Source organism: Artemia franciscana, chromosome 5 (genome assembly GCF_032884065.1).
Source record: "Artemia franciscana chromosome 5, ASM3288406v1, whole genome shotgun sequence".
Taxonomy (NCBI): Eukaryota; Metazoa; Arthropoda; class Branchiopoda; order Anostraca; family Artemiidae; genus Artemia; species Artemia franciscana.
Window position 1 is genome coordinate 50,467,663 of NC_088867.1, and position 24,096 is coordinate 50,491,758.

General features: G+C 34.6%; 2 protein-coding genes across 3 annotated transcripts in view; one reads left to right on the plus strand and one right to left on the minus strand.

The window, feature by feature from the left end:
* Positions 1–24,096, minus strand: part of LOC136027554 (5'-3' exoribonuclease 1-like) — a 153,157-nt gene that overhangs the window by 19,167 nt on the left and 109,894 nt on the right. The gene's annotated exons all lie outside the window — the stretch shown is intronic.
* Positions 403–23,890, plus strand: LOC136027553 (membrane-bound alkaline phosphatase-like). 2 transcript variants are annotated; one of them, XM_065704920.1, is made up of 3 exons: positions 403–1,181; positions 11,596–12,248; positions 22,962–23,890. In XM_065704920.1, the coding sequence occupies exons 2-3, from the start codon at positions 11,763–11,765 to the stop codon at positions 23,880–23,882; spliced, it is 1,407 nt and encodes a 468-aa protein (XP_065560992.1). In that variant the 5' UTR covers positions 403–1,181; positions 11,596–11,762; the 3' UTR covers positions 23,883–23,890. The 2 variants fall into 2 exon arrangements, with proteins under 2 accessions (XP_065560992.1, XP_065560991.1); XM_065704919.1 differs by lacking the exon at positions 403–1,181 and adding an exon at positions 9,555–9,724.

The following is a 24,096-nucleotide window of genomic DNA, read 5'->3' on the forward strand; positions in this document are numbered from 1 at the left end:
AACGCGGATATTTCGCCCGTATCTAAACTAGGCGTCCTCAGCTAAAGACGCCTTTGCTGAGGATACCTAGCTTAGATACAGGCGAAATATCCGCGTTATTTTAGTCTTTCATCTCTTTTCTCTCTACCGACCGCAGTCTCGTTTAAGGTTTTTTTTTGAAGTTTTATCTCAATTTATTGTTTGTTGTCGTGTCTGCCCAGTTCGGCTTAAAAACTTTCATTAGTTATTTTCTAAGGACACATTTAGTGCAACCAAAGCGCAAAAACTCGTCGATTTCGAGAGAAATTTACAGAGCATTAGTTGTTGAATTCTAGCCAAAATCTGTTGTTTTATCAAATGATTTAAAGCATTTAAAGAAAAACCAGTGCTCATTTATTAAGGAATGGATAAAGTTGCTGAGCAGAAGCTTGATGAGTATGAACAAGAAACGAGACTAAATAGTCTCATGTCCAATGGAGTTAGACAACCTTTCAATAGTGACTTGAAGTCGGTAGTTCTTGATATAGTGGCACACAAAATGGAGCTTGAAATATCAAATCAAGATGTGATAGATGTTAAAAGATTAAATCTAAGCTAAGCTAATAGTAAACAAGATGCAATTGCTCCTGTAGTTGTAACATTCAAGTCTAAAGACCTTGCTTCTAAAGTTTTCAATGAAAAGTCAAAATTAGCTCACACTTGTATTTTTTTTTTTGTCGGAAAACCTGACAAAACGAAGACGTGATGTTCTGAACTTAGCAAGGGATAAATATTGGATTAAGCAAGTGTGGTCTGATTCAAGATCGGATTTATGTACGTCTCGCTCGTGATTCGTTTCCAAGTCGTTTATGGTCTATCGACGATATTGCTTAATAGTCTGTGCTAATAGTTAAAAGTTGTTGTACTTTCACCATTTTTTTTTTTTGAAGATGTATTGCGCCAAGTCTCAATTCTTAAAATTGAGGTGATAGACTAAAGACCTTAGAAAATAATCTATCTCGAGCTGGACATATTTTTAATGCTGATACTGCGCAGGAAAACTATTCTATAACATTTCGACAGAAAAGAGATAGCTGTTATGTAAATCTACTTTCTTCGGTATTTAGTGCTGATGAGAATTCGTTTTTTCTTCGTCATTGGAATTGTCACATTACGTCATCTTATCGTGAGATTCTGCGGATGCTTGATAGGATGAATTACAGGTTTGATATTATAGCCCTATGTGAGAATTTTTTTTTAGGTCAGAACATTCTTTGTCATTTTTAGTTTTCCAGGATACCAGCTTATTGTAAAAAATAGGTCGACGAAGGCACGTAGAGGTTTAGCATTTCTACTTAAGGAGCATCTTGTGGCTAATGTGAGGGAGGATTTTTCCATTTGAATAGAAGGTAAGGTTGCAACTTTTACTCTTGAACTGGAAATTGGCGGGAATAAGATTTTGATGAGCGAGGTATATAACCCATCGAGTACTCAATGGGAAGAGCTTGCGCTTGGTTTTGGTCGAGTTTTGGATGAGATCCAGTTAAGCAATTCCGAGTTTATTTGCATGTGTGACTTTAATTTTGATCTTTTGTGTCTGAATAATGGTAATTCAGAGTATTTACCCTTACGGTTAAATATGAGCTATATCCTCTAGTAGGAATTCCAACGCGCGTTATTGAACATTCAGCAAATCGATAACATATACGTTCGATCTCGCTTACTTGCTCCTTTTTATGATTAAATAAAAAAAACAAGTTTTTTTTAACTGAAAGTAAGGAGCAAAATTAAAACTTAAAACGAACAGAAATTACTTCGTATATGAAAGGGGCTGCTTCCTCACCAACATCCCGCTCTTGACGCTAAAGTTTGACTCTTTCTCTCAACTCTTCTTTTTAAAACAGTAAAAAACTTTAGCGTAAAGAGCGGGATGTTGGTGAGGAAGCAGCCCCTTTCATATACGAAGTAATTTCTGTTCGTTTTAAGTTTTAATTTTGCTCCTTACTTTCAGTTAAAAAAAACTTGTTTTTTTATGAAACTAATCGGTTAATAATTAGCGACTCTTCTAATCATTTTCCTGTAGTGGCAGTGACTTCATTCCTACCTACACAAAAGCCAAAAATAAAGAGGATAAAGAAAAAGCTACTGAAAGAAAAGAGAATATTCATAAATTTAGGTAAGAACTGAGTATTCTTTCATGGCAAGAGGTTAATGATCAATGTACATGTCCCTCCGCTGCATTTGATAAGTTTATAGGTATTGTTCAACCAATATATGATTCAATATGTCCAGTAAGAACTGTCAAGATGAAGAAATCTACTTCTAGAAAACCATGGGTAACCCAGGACCTTTTTCGACTAATCCAGAAAAGAAATGGTTTTTACGTACTTTATCTGAATTCTGAGTCACAGGAGGTGTTCAATGATTTTAAAAAACTTCGTAATGAAACTAATCGGCTTCGCAGATATTGTGCTCAAAAATGTTATGGGATGCAATTTGAAAATATAAAGGGAACACGAAAGGCAAGTGAAAAACTATTAATGAATTATTAAATAGTGGCGAGATAAATGAAAATCCAGCTAGCCTAAAAGTTGATGATAGAACAGTTGTTGAAAGGAAGGAAATTTCTGATGTTTTGGGTGAGTATTTTTCAAAAATAGGTAAATCAGTAAGTGAAATTTTATGTAATGATAGCAGTAAAACCACAGAATCTTTTAAAGATGGAAGAGGTTTGGGGGTAAACTAGAACGTTTCTGAAATTAATCTAAAGGAAATGAAGCAAATAATAGGATTGATGAAGGAAATTCATCTGGGAGTGATAGTCTCAATCTGAAAACATTTAAATTAGTAATGGTATATTTGCTGCCCTGCTTGTATACTTGATTAGCTTATAGCTGAAAAAAGGTGAGTTTCCTTCACGATTAAAGGGGGCCATGGTTATCCCTTTGCATACAGGAGGTCTGAAGACATTGTTTTCAAAGCTATATGAAAAGGTCATGCATAGAAGATTGTACAACCATCTGAACCTAAATGGATTTTTCGCAAAGATACAGTGTGGATTCAGGAAAGGCCATTCTACGATACATACAGTCCACCATCTCATAGACTTTGCTAACTCTGCGCTTGAACGTGGTGTGTTAGTGCTTTCAATTTTATAGATTTTAGCAAAGCTTTTGATACTGTAGTTTTTAAGATCTGATTGAGCAGGCTACGTTATTTAGGTGTTCAGGGTGTATCTTTGAATTGGTTCGAGTCTTATCTTGGAGGGAGAACACTTAGAGTGAATGTTGATGGCTGAAAATCCATCAACGGAAAATCCAAGTCCATTGCGGAGTTCAACAAGGTTTGGTGCTTGGGCCCCTACTTTCACCTAATACCATGCGATTCTATATTCCTGGGACATTAATTACGTCTTTTGCTAATGACACTGTGGTTACAGTAACATCATCTTACGAAAATCTTTTGATTGATAAGGCAAATAAGGCCCTAAATGAACTGTTAAGTTTTACGAGATGTAGCTGTCTATCTGTTAGTGCTTTTAAGACGAACTTCATGACTTTTTGTGGAATTGGACTCCCAGTATTTTAAATAATAAAATATGTCTGAATGGTGTATTTCTAAAAACAAGCTTTTAGTGTAAAATATTTAGGGTTTTATCTTGATTGTAATTTGAGTTGGAAATTACACTGTGATTCAGTAGCAGCAAAAGTGGCAAGAGGATTGGGTCTTGTAAGAAGGCTAAGGAATGAGCTCCCACCAAGAATTCTAATGACTTCTATCATTCTCTTATCAGTCCGTATCTATCTTATGGTTGTTTGCTGCGGACTAGTTATTTTGTGTCAAGTTTAAAAAGAGTTTCGACTCTACAAAATAAAGCTGTTCGTGTCTTAAGAGATTCCGTGAGATTTGAAAATAGTACTTTGAGTTGCTTCACCAAAATGAAAAATTCCAAATTTTTACAAGTTAAGAGATTATCAATTAGCTATTTTTGTTTATGAATGTTTGAATCGTTATTCACCAGAGTGCTTTTGAGAAATTTTTAAGCGTAACTCGTTTTATCATTGTTATGAAACCAGGCATTCTTCAGGGATAGTGTCTGAGGCTCGGAGTACTCAACGCGGATCTTTATTTCCACGTTTTGCAGGGCGACTGCTGTGGAATTCACTCCCTGAAGGTATAAAGGCGACAGATAATGTTAGCCAGTTCAAGAGTGGGTTGAAACGTTACCTTCTGGGAAGTTGTTAATGATTTAAGTTAATTTAAGTATGTCTCGACAATGATTCGCTCGCACGTGATTTATGGTCTATCGACGATATTGTTTAATATTGTGTGCTAATAGTTAAAAGTTGTTATGTTTTCACTACTCTCTCTCTCTCTCTCTCTCTCTCTCTCTCTCTCTCTCTCTCTCTCTCTCTCTCTCTCTCTCTCTCTCTCTCTCTCTCTCTCCCTCCCTCTCTCCCTCCCTCCCTCCCTCCCTGTTACCCAAGATTCTTGAAGCAATAAACAAAAACTTATCAAACACTTTTCCAAAGAAAATTAATGATATATTTTAAAACCTACTACCAACAGAAATAGAGTCATGTTATAAGCTAAATTACGGCAAACATAAATTACAATAAATAAACGTTAGGCTGCCCCGGCCCCCTAAATGTTAATATGTCTTTTACGGTTAAATGAGAAAGGTACAACGTTTAAGGAAATAATTCCTGTTCGCTTTATAATTGACAATTTTGTTTATCATGTGTCGGCTTTAGCAATGTTTGCGAAGTTTTTATTATTATTTTTAAACCCTTCTGCTTAAGAACTACAACATATTGGATTGCAATTTAAAGTTTAGATAAAATTACCAAAAATTGAGAGTGGATGGAGAAGGACATTTTCATTCATAGGATCTGAAAATACAAAAAGGATCACAAACCTCCTTGCACGGTTTCGGTTTTAACAAGGGGCAACATGTTCAACTTTTCAACTAAAATAAAACCCATTTTAGAAGAATGGGATTGATTGCATTCCGATTGCCTTTTAACATTTTAAAGTAAATTAAAACTTTCTATAGCCGACAGAATGGCGCCCTTCCCTATTTCTACGGCCATCACTTCTAACAATGGTGGCATAAAAAAACATACACCAGAGAGACATCGCTCTCTACTAAATCAACACTCTGTTTTATACATGTCAGCACCACACAATCGGCAGAACAATTCAGAGAATTTGTAATCATATGTATATTTTCAGCTAGATATGATGTTGGTTCGACGGTCAGTGACAGGCGGTCAGAATCAGTTGGACGGGCCAGGTGACGAATTTCCTTGACACTCAAGTAGAGACTAATGTGTAAGATAGAGGTCTAGTATTCAGGTTGTCTTAGATTCAAATCCTAAAATTAGTCGATTTCATAGACTTATAAGTCCACACAGCTATAATACAGACAAATCTAAGGATACACAGAAGAAGGTGATAAATTGCGTACATTCTTCTGTCAGACACATAAATGTTTAATCTTTATACATACGACGTAGTATAAAGATGGCGGCGACGCTTTTCTGCTGATGACGGCTACTGTATAAGCGACCAAAATATCCACAGATTTTTTGTTGTTTCACTGTCAAATAAAAGAACTTGTCCCAATTGAACTATTATTTTTACGTTTAATCTTTAGATGAGGATCAGACCTTTATGTCAAAGATGGATGGGTGAAATGCCTCAAAGAGAGCCATTGCAGTCCCAAAATTTCTAATCTTGGGAATTGGGAAATGTGGAACACCCTCTGTAAGAAATTATTTTACCAGCCTCAACCTATACTGATATGAGTTTCTACCATTTTCCAGGAAATTAGAAAACAACAAACAGCTAAAAGCAGTCAAATTATATAATAGAAATTTTATGATCTTAGAAAGGGAGAGAGGGGATGATCTCAGTTCACTTAACCTTACGGCTATATCTCTTCCGAGTAAGGCTACACTTTAAACAAGATGCAACGGCGAATCTTTAGCATCTTTATTGAGGGGGGGGGGGTTAGAGGGGTTCATGTCCGGATAGTCAAAGGACAAGGGATATATAATAATTTGTTTCTCTACATTATTGGGTGGAACTACCCCCCCCCCTCCAGAAAAACCAAGCCCTTGACGAAATGTAATCATTTCGAATTGTCATAAGTAGATGCAGGCTTGGAGGGGAGATTAAATTACCCATAGAAAGATATACTGGGCGCCCATCAAGCCTTTATCCACTATTAATCTTAAAGCAATTCACTAGTTTTCTTAACCAATACATGACGGTAAAAAAAAAAAAAAAAAAAAAAAAAATCTAAACTGCTTTCGAAAAGTAAAAAAAGCACACAAAAAACAACAACAATTAACCATAAAAGATTAGGTTTCTATTACGTAAACAGACAGAGGAAAAATGGAAGAGGAAATGAGCTCCGGTGAGCAATTTGTCAATTTAAAAACGTGATTAAATAAAAAAAAACAAGTTTTTCTAAACTGAAAGTAAGGAGCGACATTAAAACTTAAAACGAATAGAAATTACTCCGTGTATGAAAGGGGCTGTTCCTCCCTCAACGTCCCGCTCTTTAAGCTAAAGTTTTACTCTTTCTCTCAATCCTACTTTATTAAACAGTAAATAACTTTAGCGTAAAGAGCGGGACGTTGAGGGAGGAACAGCCCCTTTCATACACGGAGAAATTTCTGTTCGTTTTAAGTTTTAATCTGGCTCCTTACTTTCAGTTAAAAAAAAACTTATTTTTTTTATTTAATTTCTGAACGTTTTTGAATTAATGCATGTTTTTATTTTGGCTCTCCGCAAATGGATTATTAAAACGAAATTTGCATATTCATTTTTTTGCTAAATGGCTTTTTCTTAGTTTTGATCAGACGATTTTGAGAAAAAGGACGGGAGAGGAGGCTTAGTTGCCCACCAATTTTTCGGTTACTTAAAAACTAAAATTTTTAATTTTTAACGAACGTTTTTATTAGTAAAAAATATACATAACTTACAAATTAAATTACGTAACGAACTTCTATATTCGTATATTTGTATTGTGTATATGAGGAGGTTTGACCCCTCGTTAATACCTCACTCTTTACACTAAAGCTTTAATTTTGTTCCAATTATTTAAGAATGACCCCTGAATCACAAAGGTTATAGAATAAATAGTTGAAATTACTAAAAATATTTTAGCGTAAAGAGGGAGCTATTTTAGAGTTTTAATGCTAGTCCTTACTTTCAGTTGAAAAAAAAAAAACTTTTTCATATTTATTTTTTCATTTTTTTTTTTTAAATAATGCTAGAAAATTCTGCGCCCCCTTCATGGAATTTCTCTTCTCCCATGACAAATTCCTCCAAGGGAAGATCCTCCACGTAGCCCCCTCTCCTCAACCCCCCCCCCAACCAAAAACCATCCTGAAAAGGTCTGTACACTTCCAAATAATCATTACTGTATGTAAACGCTGGTCAAAGTTTGTGACTTGCAGTCCCTCCCCTGGGGACTGTGGGGAAGTAAGTGAGCCCCAAAGACATAATTGTTACGTTTTTCGACTATGCTGAACAAAATGGCTATGTCAAAATTTTGATCCGTTGACTTTGGGAAAAATGAGCGTGAGAGGGGGCCTAGGTGCCCTCCAATTTTTTTGGTTACTTAAAAAGGGAACTAGAACTTTTAGTTTCCGTTAGAATGAGCCCTCTCGCGACATTCTAGGACCACTGGGTCGATACGATAACCCCTGGGAAAAAAACAAACAAACAAATAAACACGCACCCATGATCGGTCTTCTGGCAAAAAATACTAAGTTCCACATTTTTGTAGATAAGAGCTTGAAACTTCTACAGTATGGTTCTCTGATACGCTGAATGCGATGGTGTGATTTTCGTCTGGCTTTAGGGGGTGTTTCCCCTATTTTCCAAAACAAGGCAAATTTTCTCAGGCTCGTTACTTTTGATGACTAAGTTTGATGAAACTTATATATTTAAAATCAGCATAAAAGTTCGGTTCTTTTTATATATCTATTGGTATCAAAATTCCGTTTTTTAGAGTTTTGTTTACTATTGAGCCGGGTCGCTCCTTACTACAGTTCGTTACCACGAACTGTTTGATTTGATGTAGTCTGGAAGAGATTATTTTTTTTTTTCAACAATGGAAAGCAAAACACAAATATTTTCAGATGGTCACCCTAGTTGTGAAAAAAATATAAATAATAGCACACATAATTTATGAATTAGGCTATAACAGAAGTCTCCCACCCATCTGGAATTTTAAGACGGGACCGCGAATTTTCCAAAAAAATCCCCACAAATCTGTTGGCACGTGACAATCGTGGTAGAAACTATGCCAACCGTGGCAGAAATTGTGCCAAGAGTGTCAGAAACTGTGCCAGCTTGGCGGGACTGTGCAGCACACGTGGCGTTCTGAGATGTACACTAGGTGGCGGAAAGTGAGTTCCCCCTCGGAATTTTATACCCCGGTACCGGCATTTTTTTATAGGCATGCTAGTTCTCATTGATATAGTGTTACTTTTACTGTTTATAGCGATGAAACAGAAAATAACATGTACTAGATTTTTTGTTAGAGCGAAACTGCTTACAGGAGAATCGGCTGTGATAATTAACAGTGCGACATACGCCATTTCTATAACTTTTCAGGACAGCCAAAAAACGAAAAAAAACTGTCGGCTGTGGTCGCTCTAAAGGATGAGGCTAATGGAGATAAAGGGAACATATTCTAAACCAACTTTCTATGCTCATTTTAGTGTTATAAATTAAATTCAAGTGATCCGAGCAAGTTCAAAATTATTCCATTTTATGGCGCATGTCTCCTATTTCCTTGGCAAAAAAGGAGACAAATGCCAGGTCCCCATATTATAGCTCTATAAGATAATCCTCTTCTGTCATTCTGAATTGCAACAAGACCTGATAAAAAAGAAAAATACGCCATTTAGAGGTCTATGTCTCTTTTACCATCGTAACAATGCAAGATAGGACAGTTCTGACTGCACCATTCCATTTCTCGTGCTTAGTTTGCCCATGACTCACACATAACTCATTTTCGACCAAAATGACATGCATCACACTTTTAATTATCTCAGCCGGAATGTATTCTGAATCCAACGTGCAAAATTTATGAATACACAAATGTAGCACTTAACATAAATATGTTTCCATGCCAGTAAAATCCACAAGATATATTCCACCGTACAATTTTTCAGGGGAAGCTTTCTTCTGAAAATTATCAGTGCAGAAGAAAATATATAACAAGCTAAATTCAACTCATGGATTTGAATTGTTTTATTGGTTGATCAATCATTAAAATGAGAAAGGGCCACCAAAAAATTCTTCCCACCCCAACCTATATTTGAAAAATACACCCCACCCCTAAATTTTTGAGAATCGACACCACTGGAAAGGACATTTGGCAACTGGTTTAACAAGGTTTATTTTTAATAATGCATCATTAATTCAAGTTTTCATTGTTAAGACAAGCGGACATAACCAGCAAAAGCTTTTTATTAATTCAGCAAAGTAAATTTATGACAATAGAAAAGATTACGTAAGAGAATTATTTCCAGAGAGGGCGATGCCTATAAAATCACAGTGTCACGCCTCTTTGAAAGTAGAACGCATCCGATAAGAATAAATGCTTTAATAAAACAAGAGGAAACTATTGCTGATCAGTATAGTTTAAAAATGCAGAAACGCTGGGCTCTTTACGTAACTGTCACAGTTATTTTGAGTTCTTGCAGTGGCTTTCCGCAATTTGATATTAAACCCAAAGGTAAACAATACACCTTTTACCTAATTTACGAATTATAATTAAGTCATCCTACAACTTAAAAAAAGAGATAAATTCTATGAAAATATGAACGAACAACCATAGGATATGCAGTGAAACTATAGTTTTAGGGGCTTTTCACAACCTTAGTAAGTTTTTGAACTAGGCGATTAAAACATACAGGAGTGGATTTACAGTCCAGATTAAGGCCCGAGAAAGTGTTCTGATTATAATGATCTAAATGTTTTATTCAGACAGTCAGTTTTAACTTTAAAAAAAAAACACTTTTAATAAAATGTTATGTTTTTTATTCAGATTATTAAGAAAGCTACGAAATTGAATAGCCTTTAGAAATTGAATTTCATCCTGAATCCAAATACAACATCCATTTCCGTGAGAGATTTACTTTACCCCATACCCTCACCCCTAATGTTCAATTACATACTCAGAATTGTATATATAAAATGATATTCCATACTTCAGTCTTTTCTTCAAATTGATCTAACGGTTTACCGAAACGATTGATTTTTTTTACACATATACAACTCGGGGTAAATATTTGAATATTAAGGGGGTGAGTTGGGGTAAAGTAAATTTGCAACGCAAATTAATATTATATTTGGATTCTGGCAAAAATCATGATTTGAGGGTTTGTATTATTTTTTTGTTCTTATTTCTCATGAATGGTCAAAGAATTAATTTGAAAAAAAAAGAGAATTTTAAATATACCCTAGAGCTATGTCAAATCATTGGAGCGAAAAGGATATAGTTATATTAGAACTGACTATGAAAATCCAATAAATAGAAAATTTTACATGCGATTAAGTAGGAAATAGGTTACTATAACATTCGATTAAGTAAAGGGATCAAGTACAATGTTACCAAACTTTAAAAAAAAGTTGATCTAAAAGTAGGAAGGGTTAATCCGCGACCCCCTTTGAACATTTTCCGGCCCAAAATAATCATAAATTTACTAAGTATAATGCCAGAAGTAGTTAAAAACCAATGTTTAAAATAAATACACTACTTCAGCATCCATATATTTAAAAATTAGCTGTCAAATTTACGAGAAACGATTTACTTTGATTTGATACAAATTTTGAGGCCATTAACACATTTCGAAACATCAGCATTAAAAATTGAATTTTATGACACTTGCGTCAAAAAAGAGAAATTTCCCACTTTGAGATACCAGGCACAGAAAGTGGTTAGCGCTTTTCCACCTGCGAGTCTTTTTCTTCTTTCTAAATTAATTAGATCAAACATATCGCACTTACACATCAGACGCTAACTTGGAAAATTAATTACGATGTTAAATAATCAAATTAACATCGATTTGAAAAAACTACGTGAAAGAGCGAAAAACTATTAACGCACAATTAAAATGAATATTTTTAATGTTTTTATTTTTTCTTTTATTTCATTTAGATATACATGTTTTTGAAAATACACATTTTTAACTACTCATGTTTTATTTTATATATTTCTTAACAATGTGCATATAATACAATTATTATTATGTAATATATGTTTAAATGTAAAAATAATAGCAATCATGATAATAATAATAAATTACGTTCCAGTTTCTTACTTTAAAGAATGTCTAAAGTGGGCCCAAATCTAATATTAGGTAATATTATTTAACATACGACCCACTAGGGTGCAGAGTTATCCTAACGTTTTAGGAATGACATCAATCTCTTTTCCCGAATTTTGTTTTTGCCTGACATCAGATTCTATTCAAAGATCCCGTCCCATCCCCAGCTTTAGCGAAATTTCCCGATTTCCCTAAGGTCCTAATCGTATATGCTGTATACTTTTTGGGGTATGTAAAGGTAGCACAGAAACGATTTAATTTTGTTTATTTTCACTAGATGTAGATCATCGAACTTCAGGTGACACCAAAGGATCATCATCAACATCTACTCTAGAAGATGCTAGTTACTGGAATCAAATTGGCCAAAACATTCTCTCAAAACACAAATCTCAACGCCCTATAGAAAAACAAGCCAAAAATGTCATCCTTTTTATCGGCGATGGAATGTCTAGCCCAACCATAACAGCAGCAAGAATTTACAAAGGCCAGCAGTTTCTCGGAACTTATGGAGAAGACACGGTACTTGAATTTGAGAATTTTCCAAACATAGGAATATCAAAAACATACTGTATTGACTATCAAGTGGGCGATTCAGCATGTACAGGAACAGCGTATCTAACAGGAGTCAAGGCCAACCTTGATACAATTGGTGTCGACATAAATGTCAAATACAATAACTGCAGTGCTCAAAACATGCCCGAGTACCACGTAAATTCAATAATGAAGTGGGCACAAGACGTGGGAAAGTCAACAGGGATAGTTACAAACACTAGAGTGACTCACGCAACTCCTGCGAGCTCATATGCTCATACAGCCAATAGAAATTGGGAGTCGGACGCTGATCTTACATATTACGGTCAACAAAATTCAACTATTTGTGATGACATAGCGGAACAACTGGTATACAAAGAACCAGGAAAAAATTTCAAGGTAATTTATGCTTGTATCTTTTAATCTACAAATGTTATATGCATATCTTCAACATCAAAATATTACTAAAAATAGAGAAAAAAGAGAAGACCAGCACTCCAGAACTAACTGGCTTTCGAAGATAAAGAACGACTAATACTAATAAACTATAAGTTTATTGCTATTAAAACATAAACACTATCAAACAGTTCGTGGTAACGAACTGTAGTAAGGAGCGATCCGGCTCAATAGTAACCAAAACTCTAAAAAATTGAATTTTGATATAAATAGCTACATCAAAAGAATCGCATTTTAATGCTGATTTTAAATATATAAGTTTCATCAAGTTTAGTCTTAGCTATCAAAAGTTACGAGCCTGAGAAAATTTGCCTTATTTAGGAAAATAGGGGGAAACACCCCCTAAAAGTCGTAGGATCTTAACGAAAATGACACCATCAGATTCAGCGTATCAGAGAACCCTACTGTAGAAGTTTCAAGCTCCTATCTACAAAAATGTGGAATTTTGCATTTTTTGCCAGAAGACAAATCACGGGTGCGTGTTTATTTGTTTGTTTTTTTGTTTTTTTTTTTCCCAGGGGTCATCGTATCGACCAAGTGGTCCTAGAATGTCGCAAGAGGGCTCATTCTAACGGAAATGAAAAGTTCTAGTGCCCTTTTTAAGTGACCAAAAAAATTGGAGGGCATCTAGGCCCCCTCCCACGCTCATTTTTTTCCCAAAGTCAACGGATCAAAATTTTTAGATAGCCATTTTGTTTGGCATAGTCGAAAATCTTAATAACTATGTTTTTGGGGATGACTTACTCCCCCACAGTCCCTGGGGGAGGGGTTGCAAGTTACAAACTTCAACCAGTGTTTACATATAATAATGGTTATTGGGAAGTGTACAGACGTTTTCAGGGGGATTTTTTTGGTTTTGGGGGTAGGGTTGAGGGAGGGGGCTATGTGGGAGGATCTTTCCTTGGAGAAATATGCCATGGGGGAAAAAATTCAATGAAAAGGGCGCAGGATTTTCTAGCATTACTATAAAAAAAAACAATGAAAAAATAAACATGAAAACGTTTTTTCAAATGAAAGTAAGGAATAGCATTGAAATTTAAAACAAACAGAGATTATTACGCATATGAAGGGTTCTAAAAATACTTTAGCATAAAGAGCGAGGTATTTAGGAGGAGATAAATACCTCACTCTTTATGCTAAAATATTTTTAGTGATTTCAACTATTTATTCTACGGCCTATTTGATTCAGGGGTCATTTTTAAGAATTGGAACAAAACTTACGATTTAGTGTAAAGAGCGAGGTATTAACGAGGGTACAAACCCCCTCGTACACATAATAAAAATATAAGAATATAAAAGTTTGTTACGTAAGTTAATTCTTAAGTTACGTATATTTTTTACTAATAAAAACGTTCGTTGAATATTAAAAGTTCTAGTAGCCTTTTTAAGTAACCGAAAAATTGGAGGGCAGCTAGGCCTCCTTCCCCACCCCTTATTTCTCAAAATCGTCTGATCAAAACTAAGAGAAAGCCATTTAGCCAAAAAAAAATTAATATACTAATTTCATTTCAATAATTTATGTGCGGAGAGCCAAAATCTAACATGCATTAATTCAAAAACGTTCAGAAATTAAATAAAAAAAAACTAGTTTTTTTAAACGTCCGGATCAACATTTTGAAGTAACCATTTCACCCAGAATGATAGAAAAGTCCAAAATATGTGCCTAAAAGGGCGACAAAACCCGAACAGTTCCAAGGGAAAGGATCCTAAATTCTCCAACTGGCCCAAGCTTCACAGATACATTCTAGCAGAGAGGTTTGACATACCAAACCTTCTAATCCAAAAGTGTGGAAAAAATTTAAATTCGCATGAATGGAATAATTGAGTCCGTGACCCCTCTGAGCACCCTCTTTCCGAACTCCCAAAGTTTTTAGCAGAAAGATAGGTATGCAGCACCTTGTTTAATTTGAATCATAGAATGATTCTTAATCTCGGTACAATAATGATTTAATTTTGAGCTGCAGAGTGACTTGGTACTGAGACGAACTAAACCCAAGCTTCGTATTGATACAGCTTGAAAATAACGAAGTGTTCAATTGGTGAGAAAACAAGCCAAGTCCTAATTCAGTCCAAATACAAGCTAAATACAAGCTGCGGGTTCACTCGATATAAATACGGCTAAGGCTTGCATTGGTGCAAAAAGGAACAAACACCGACCTAATTCTTTACTCGGGTAAAAGTCCCGACTCAGGGCAAAAAAGCTAAGTCCCGACTCCAAGCAAATAAAGTCAAATTTTGAAAAAACAGAAATCAAAATAAACAATGAGATCAAACAGCAAAACGAACAAAAATTACTTCATATGAGGATTGGTTTACTACTCTTTCAAACTTCCTAAATGCTCGAGTGCCATTTGCACTTCGTTATTAAAACAACTGTTTACTTTTTTGCTTATAGTTCATTGGGTATAACAAAGAATGTATTTTCTTTGTTTAAATGTTATTTGAATGGCTTACTTGAATGCTATTTGAGTGATTTCTTTTGATTCACTTTTCCACTCACCCTTGGAAGTGAGCTACGGCGTTCTTCAGGGGTCAGTTCTAGGGTTAGTGCTATATTTAGTTCATGAAAATAACCTTTTTAGGCGGTAAAAAAAGGAAAAAAACAGTAAGTTGCCGTAGAATGTTTCATCCAAAATCTTTCCACTAAATAGTAGACAGATCACCTTTTTTGAATGTTCTTATTTTTCACAGACGACAGTGCCCTTGGTAGCTCTGGGGGAAATGAATATGAATATCTGTGAAATCTCGTAAGATTGTTTGAAAAGTAGTTTGTGTTTATCGTTAATAATCTTGCTGAAATTTTTTTCAAGCCGAGCTTTCTAATGTATATGTTCACTCTAATCTGATTTATCTTACTATTAGTTTTAAATCCCCTCTATAGGAGATAGAGCTTTTCTATTAAAGAACAGATTTGATTGAGTCCCTCACATCTCTCTTAGGCGGAGGCTGCCTAAATTTTTTGCCCATCCCCCTAGCAGGGCCAGATCGACTAGGTGCGAAGCCCGATTGGAGTTTTTTGCCGGGCCCCCTCTATATGTGAAATTTTTAAGCAAAATTTAAATCATATATATATATATATATATATATATATATATATATATATATATATATATATATATATATATACCATAGCTGTTTGTGTCCCACAATATTCCTTCCTAGAGATTTGTTGGGTTACGACAGATCTAATAATTTAAAAGATGTAAAAAGTGTTCTTTAACATCTCCATTGGGATCTAAAAAGTATATTTGGATTACCTTTCAGGGGTCTGTGATGGATGTGCCGATAAATTGATATTGTGATAGATTTGTCCAGCTATTTTGATGTTGAAAACATTATGACTATTTTTGGTTTAATCATCGCTTACTTTGAATGAAACTAAAAAAAAACACGAGTTCCAGGACTGTCCAACATTGGACAGGACTTTATATTTGATGTACATGTTCACTCTAATCTGATTTATCTTACTATTAGTTTTAAATCCCCTCTACAGGAGATAAAGCTTTTCTATTAAAGAACAGATTTGATTGAGTCCCTCACATCTCTCTTAGGCGGATGCTGCCTAAATTTTTTGCCCATCCCCCTAGCAGGGCCAGATCGACTAGGTGCGAAGCCCGATTGGAGTTTTTTTTGCCGGTCCCCTCTATATGTGAAATATTTAAGCAAAATTTAAATCCACCATATAAATACATAAATGAACATATATATATATATATATATATATATATATATATATATATATATATATATATATTTTAAATAAAAAAAACAAGTTTTTTCAACTGAAAGTAAGGAGCGACATTAAAACTTAAAACGAACAGAAATTACTTCGTATACGAAAAAGGTTGCTTCCTCGCCAACGCCCCGCTCTTTACGCTAAAGTTTGACTCTTTCTCTCAACTCTTCTTTTTAAAACAGTAAAAAAACATTAGCGTAAAGAGCGGGGCGTTGATGAGGAAGCAGCCCCTTTCATATATGAAGTAATTTCTGTTCGTTTTAAGTTTTAATGTCGCTCCTTACTTTCAGTTGAAAAAACTTGTTTTTTTTTATTCAATTTCTGAACGCTTTTGAATCAATACATGTTTTGATTTTGGCTCTCCGCAGAGGAATTTGCATTTTTTTTTTTTTTTTTTTTTTTTTTTTTTTTTTTTTTTTTTTTTTTTTTTTTTTTTTTTTTTTTTTTTTTTTTTTTTTTTGGCTAAATGGTTTTCTCATAATTTTGATCGAATAATTTTGAGAAAAAAAGAGGGGGGAGGAAGCCTAGTTGCCCTCCAATGTTTTGGTTAATTAAAAAGGCGACTAGAATTTTTAATTTTTTACGAATCTTTTTATTAGTAAAAGATATACGTAACTTATAAATGAGCTTATGTAAAGAATTTTTGATTCTCATGTTTTTATTACACATATGAGAGGGTTCGCCCCCTCGTCAGTACCTCTCTCTTTACACCAAATCTTAAAATTTGTCCCAATTCATTAAGAATGACCCCTGAATCACAAAAGCCGTAGAATAAATAGTTGACATTACTAAAAATACTTTAGCGTAAAGAGCGAAGTATTAGGAGGAAGTGAGCCCCTCATATGGGTAATAATTTCTGTTCGTTTTAAGTTTTAATGCTGCTCCTTACTTCCAGCTGAAAAAACTTTTTCATATTTATTTTTTCATTGTTTTTTTTAAATAATGCTAGTAAATCCTGCGCTCCCGAACTGTTAACGATATATATATATATATATATATATATATATATATATATATATATATATATATATATATATATATATATATATATATATATATATATATATATATATATATATATATATATATATATATATATATATATATATGTATATATTTATATATATAGCATAGCTGTTTGTGTCCCACAATATTCCTTCCTAGAGATTTGTTGGGTTACGACTGATCTAATAATTTAAAAGATGTAAAAAGTGTTCTTTAACATCTCCATTGGGATCTAAAAAGTACATTTGGATTACCTTTCAAGGGTCTGTGATAGAAGTGCTGACAAACTGATATTGTGATAAATTTATCCAGCTATTTTGATGTTGAAAACATTATGACTATTTTTGGTTCGATCATCGCTTACTTTGAAGGAAGCTAAAACAAATCACGAGTTCTAGTTTCGTATTTGTTTGTGGAATTCTTTAGAGAGCAAGGGGTATCCTACAACAGGCCAAACAAATTCATTTGGAAATTGTATATGCAGGAATGCAATTCGACCAAGCAGGCAGCAGCCCCCAAGAAAATCATCTTTGTTGGCTACTTTTCCTGAGGGATAATGGAGGACCCAACAGTGAAGACATACAAAGTTGAAGGGTCCCATCGACTTGTAGATAGCACCTGCGTAGTTTACGGCATCTTTGTAGGTTCTTAGTGGGTTTTATGCCACATTTTTTTGGCATCGAAGATTGTGATGGTGCTGTTCTTCTAACATAGTATTTTTTTCGGTACTGGTGTACATAACGATACACGCTCAAAAAGTGGTCAGTCCTAATCAAGTACACCAAAATTTAATGAAAATATAATACTTTATATAGATGGGAGGAGGGGGGGCTAAAGTAAAGCGGGTCTGCATGTAGGATGTGTTAGCTACAACTATACTTCATTTTATGAAGTAAGAAATGTTTTGTAACTCCGCGCTGTCCAAATACTTTACCCCACCCCGCCCTCTAATGTGCAAATATATAGACCGAACTATAGAAGCCTATATCGTAACAATATGTACACAGATAACTTCTTTTTCTACTGCAGTTTCATTTTTGACTCGTTCTGGTTCTTGCTGTCCTTTAACAGCACCGTTCTTTGTTCTTCACTGTCATTTTTGACACCCTTGATACTTGCTTTAGCATGTCAGCTAACCCTACAATTCTTTGTTCTTCACTTCCATCTTTGGCAAGTTCTGATTCCTGCTGTTGCTTGTAATTGTCACTGCTGATTATCTTCTAACTGTATACTTCTTTGTTCTCACGGTCGTATATCTTCTAACCACACATTTCTCGGTTCTTCATTTTTACTACCGCATATTTTTTTTTCTTCACTTTCTGTTTTGAGTCGTCGTGATTCTTGCCACTTATCTTTTAACTGCTTATTTCTATATACTTCCATTTCGTTTTTGACTTGTTCCAATTGTTAGTTTCACTAATATTTTAACTGTGTATCTCTTTTATCTTCATTTTTGTTTATCACTACTTCAGACATTTTTTTTTTAGTGCCTTTTGCCTTAGTTGCTTGGATAGGTCTTGTCACCTTTGATGGTCTACGTCAGTTGTTCTCCAACTGTGGTACGCGTACCCCTTGGGGAAACGCAATTCTTTTTAGGGGGTATGCGGCCAGCCAACGAAAAAACAGCCCTTTAACTCTAGAACTGGCAATTTTACTTATATTTTAGCTACAGTTTACTTAGTAACAGTATCTGAGAAGGAGTATCTAAAATGTATTCTTGGCAAAAAAGGTACAGTGTCTAAGTAAGTTTGAGAACCAATGGTCTAGGTTATCTATTATCACCCGTCACACATGTACATTTCACATGTCGTTCTTTTAATCTTATGTCATTCAATGGTCCAGTTACTCCATTTTCCGCTTACGGTTTTGTCTTTTTTCTCCTCTTTTGTACTCATTTTGTGCTAACATTAATTTACGTTTGTGTCCCATAAATATTATGAAGCCGCTGTAAATGTCTTTTGAAACTTACATGAGCGAATATAGGCACATGAATTTACATATTTCTAAATTTTTGCTCTTCGAATGCTTCTAAAACGGGTTTAAGATATATTTTCCTTGTGTCTTCATTATCAGTCAACATGATTACTAAACTAATTATCTATCCTGATTTGTTGTTGATATCACATAGTATTTTTTTTATTGGTTTTAGCCAGTAAAACGATCTCTCTCCAGAAAGAACGCTTATTGAAATTGTTAAGAACACTCCACAATTTCGAAAATCAGTTGTTCATTTCGATGGTGGCGCGGGACCCTTTCAAACACGCGGTCCAATTGGGTCAAATCGTTCTAATTGCCCTTTTTCTGACCCTGCCCCCTAGATATCGAAAAATACCGTTTTTGGTAATTCCTCTCGTTTCTAATCAGCTACACACAATCCATGCCAAAGAGCTCTATTAGTAGACCTAAAAATCATATGATTGTTGCATGATTTTTAATTTTGGAGTGTCTTTATTGATTTTGATGTTTATGATTTTTTTTTACAATTAAATGTATGATTTGAAATGAAATGAAAATGAAGACTTTTGAATGGAATCTTTTCAACTTTTTTCAAAATCTTTGAAGTGAAATTTTTGATTGACATGAAAATCAGTGTATAATTTTTAGCATCTTTATTGACACTAATTTGATTGAAATAAAGGCTTTCAGGAATCTTGGTATTTCATGAAAGGCTAAGGACACTTTTCCTAGGTTAGTTTTGAAAGCCCTTTACTGCTTAATTCAGTCTTATGTTTAATAAAGTCCAATAATTTGAATGTCAACGTTTCCTCCTTTCCTAAAAACCCATTTCTAAGGGGTTTTATAAAAAAAAAGGGGTTTATAAAGAGGAGTTTAAGTTTATAATAAAGCAAGAAATCATATTCAGGAAACTACTTATTTATGAGCCTATTTATTTATGAGCCATACGCCATGAATTGATTCCGAATCATTCGATATTCATTCAAATACATAATTGCTTTTACGTAACTCTGTTGCGATGTCCCCAACCTCTTTAGTATTTCGTTACCCTTGGGCGTAGGGAAGGGGGAGGACAGCTGCTCCCCTAGAACTTCAAATTGACACTAGATAGTAACGAGAACTTTCCGTATACTGGAATTTTTCTGTTGGATGTTTACTGATAGATGGTTGGAAAAGCTGGAAATAAACAGAAATTTCCAAATATCGTCTTCAATATCAATATTTACGTTTCGATATTCAATAGTGATTTTTGGTCCGATATATCAATTTTGTTATTTAACATCGCCCAGCTTTAAACTTTTGAATTGAATTCTTAGAACAAGAAGCTATATTCTAACCGTAATGTGTTATATGTCAAATCACTTTTGTGGTGTTTATGTTCTCTGGTTGGAAGTAGGATAGTGGGTTTATTATACTATAGTATTACAAGAAGATAATAAATTATAGTCGTCCTAGAAGATTAATACTGAAGCTATCTGATAATTTATGACTTTTGGTGATATTGAGGAATAAAAATCTCAAAAGGTAAGATAGAAGTTGCCGGCGACTTGAGGTTTTGTGAACTGCCAATATAACTTCAGCTCCCCCCCCCCTCTATCGCAGAATTATCTGTCCCCCTGGATTAGATGATGTCTACACCTCGAATCATAATAATTATTATCTTCGTAATATAAACCATGTTCAAATTCCCTCCATCCGTAAAGTCAGATTTATATGCTCCCACTGCGTGTCACATTGCATGGAACATAATGCCTTAATCAGCTTGGATGTGTCACTCATTTGTAATCTTTTGAAGAAATGTAAAAATAATTTTTAGCTCCTCACTTTTTTAACTAGTTTTTTTTTCAGTGTATCATTGTCTAGAATTAATTAAAGTCTATCTGCGTGGTTAAAAGATCGATGTGTTATTATTTTCGTTAATCCACACAGTGCTCAAATTCTTTGTGTGTGAATATTTTCTTATTTATATAACAAAAGGAATTTCAAGGCTGGAATAGAATTTTCTAAGTTCGCATGGCGCAGGACCCCTGCTAGTGATACCACTGTATTTAAGGAGTATCACTACTATTATGCTACTCCTCTTTCACACTCCTGTGCTAGGAAACTTCTTCCTAAGGAATATGATAAATAGTTGGGTTGTTTTTTTTTGGGGGGGGGTAAGAATAGTTTTTTTTAGCCTATTCTAAATATCTATCTGTTTTAGATAACAGCTAAATCATTTGTGCTATATGTTACCGTTTAAAAAGCTCTGATGCAGGATATTTGACAACTCATGATTTTTAAAATGTCTAGTTTAATATTCTACTCGTTTTCGTAAAGCTTGTTCTAAAAAATAATAATAAAAACTAAGTAAAGTGAAAAATAATCGATATGAAGTACGAGGAAACAATATAGAGGCAATAGGATTTAGAAGATTTATATGACATACTATTTTTTTTTTGGGGGGGGGGGTTAGCCTATCCAAAATATCTGCCTGTAATTGGTTAGCAGCTACAGTCATGTGTGTTTTGTATTATCATTTTAAAAGCTTTTATGGAGGATATTTGACTACCCATGATTTTTGAAATTTCCAGTTTAAAAGTCAATTCGATTTCATAAAGTTTATCCTGAGAAAGTAGCAATAAACTGAAGAGCATAGAAAAACAATTAACCTGAAGTACAAGGAAATAATATAGAGGCAACCTTAAGTTTTCAAGTCTTAATTTTAAGTAGTAATTCTAGAAAAAAGTATGTCAAGGGCCCTCTCAACCTTTGTAGAATTTTAAAAGTTTTACTATTTTCCCAACCCCCCCCCCCCATTTCTCTGCGTTCAATGTACATTAGTCTTTATTCTTCCTACAATGCAGTGATGACGACCCATACATGGCCATACCAGATAGTAAATACAGTGCTGAGCTTAAGCCCTTCCTTGCAGTATACGGAAATACAGAACCCACCTTGAATTTCTATGCTTACAATCAAGGTAACAAGTCTAAGGAGGAAAAAAAAGGGCTTTCCAAACCTTTGTAAGCTTTTCAAGTCCCTTTTCCTTCCCTAGTCTCTCCTTTCACCACGAGGTAGCGGCCAGTTCACTACATGGCCAAATAGGGAACGCGTAAAATACAGGGCTCAAAATATAAAAAGTCACATAAAACACGATGTTTGCTTTTTGCATAATTAATTCCGAAAATACCAATTCCAAAGCTAAAAGCACCTCCAACCTATCTGTACTAAACCCAAGGTGCAGAACTACGTCCTTATCGTTTTTTCTTAATGCTTTTCTTTTTAAGTAGGATTAAAGCTGATTACACAACCAGAAGAAGAAAAACAATTTCTAGCAAAAAAAAAGACTTAAGGCGACTGAAAAAGAATAGAAAAGAGAGAATTGGAACAGAAAGCGTTTGAAATAAAAAGAGAGAAGTAAAATAAAATGAGTTTTCTACGACAAGTGAAAAAGATAAGAAAGAGAGAAACAATCAATAATGCTTCGTCTGTTCAAACAATCTTCGGATTGTCTGGCCAATCTACAAGAAATCTTTGGAGCGGATGAAATAAGAAAACAAAAAAGTGGAAACAAGAAAGAGTAGCTAAAAAAGAAAAACAAAAATGATTAAATGCAAAATAAAACCTGCCACTAAAAATTGGCTTGTATTTTTTTTTTTCATGGTTAGTCAGTTCAGCAATAAATATTCAATTTGAATATAAATATTTTATAATTTTCCATATTTGTAGTTGGACTGGTTTATTTTGATGAGCTTGAAGTTGCCAAAAATGCCACTTATAATATCATGAAAGTTGTTAGAAATTGATATATATTTCTCCAGAAACAGAAGAATCGTTGTGATACGCTCCAGTATAACTTTAAGTAAGAACAAAAACAAAACCCCACCGTAGCGATTGATATAAAAAATGTCTTTTCCATTGAACCTCTTTGGAGGGTTGTTAATTCTTAAATATGTAATGCATTTTCTCTTTTCAAGGTTATCCTTGGAGGAGGACGATCAAAATTTCAACCAAACACAACAGCTGATCCTGAAGAAGGTATGGGTAGCCGATTTGACGGAGTAGATTTGATACAAGAATGGGGAAAATCAAAAGAAAATATGGGCAAATCTCATAAATACGTGACTTCCCGGGACGAACTGATGGCAGTAGACATAGCAAATACAGACTACATTTTAGGCCTCTTCGAAAGAAGTCATCTAGGCCATCATCTTTTAAATGAAGGTAAAAACAATCCAACATTAGAGGAAATGACAACAACAGCAATTAATTTACTCCAAAAAGATACTACCGGATTCGTCCTTCTTGTTGAGAGTGGTCATATTGATATAGCCCATCATGAAGGAAAACCCCATTTAGCCCTGCATGAAACCATCGAATTAGAAAAAGCGGTCGCCGCAGCCCGAAAATTGACAGATACCCATGATACTCTTATAATTGTTACAGCTGACCATTCTCACACAATGACAATTAATGGGTATCCATTAAGAGGGGACTCAATATTTGGAGTTGGATATATTTCTGACGTAGACCATATGCCGTGGACCACATTGTCCTATGCCAACGGACCTGGATACAGGAAAGGAAACCCAGACGGAAGCCGATACAATATAACTGATGACGACTTCCAAGCTATAGAGTATAAGCCCATAGCTACAGCCCCTACCAACTCAGAAACACATGGCGGGGATGATGTGGCCGTTTATGCAATTGGCCCTCAAGCGCATTTACTTCAAGGTGTTTATGAGCAAAATTATATAGCCCATTTGATAGGTTACGCTGCTTGCATGGGACCTGGTGATCACTTTTGCGAAAGTGAAACGAATAGTGCAATTCCTTTAACTTCTTCTTTGCATACACTCCTTGCTGTTTTTATTATATATATGATTAAAGCTTGAAAAATTCATTCGTATCAAGTCAGGAGGACAAGCATCTTAATTTGAAAACAAACTTGACGTGGACGCCCCATCACCGTTAAAGAATGGGACCTTTAATTTTTGCTTTTCTCCAAAATTCTTTATCAAGATGTTTTTATACTATCATCCCCTGACTACACTTATTCTTGTGACTAAGAATTCTTTCCGATATCTATCTAACAGTAAACGAACTAAG

Excerpts from the sequence above, each read along its gene's own strand:
- LOC136027553 (XM_065704919.1), top strand. The coding sequence starts at position 9,637 with ATGCAGAAACGCTGGGCTCTTTACGTAACTGTCACAGTTATTTTGAGT. Across the intron at positions 9,725-11,595 it reads ATTTGATATTAAACCCAAAG|ATGTAGATCATCGAACTTCA; the intron begins GTAAACAATACA and ends TATTTTCACTAG. Across the intron at positions 12,249-22,961 it reads AACCAGGAAAAAATTTCAAG|GTTATCCTTGGAGGAGGACG; the intron begins GTAATTTATGCT and ends TCTCTTTTCAAG.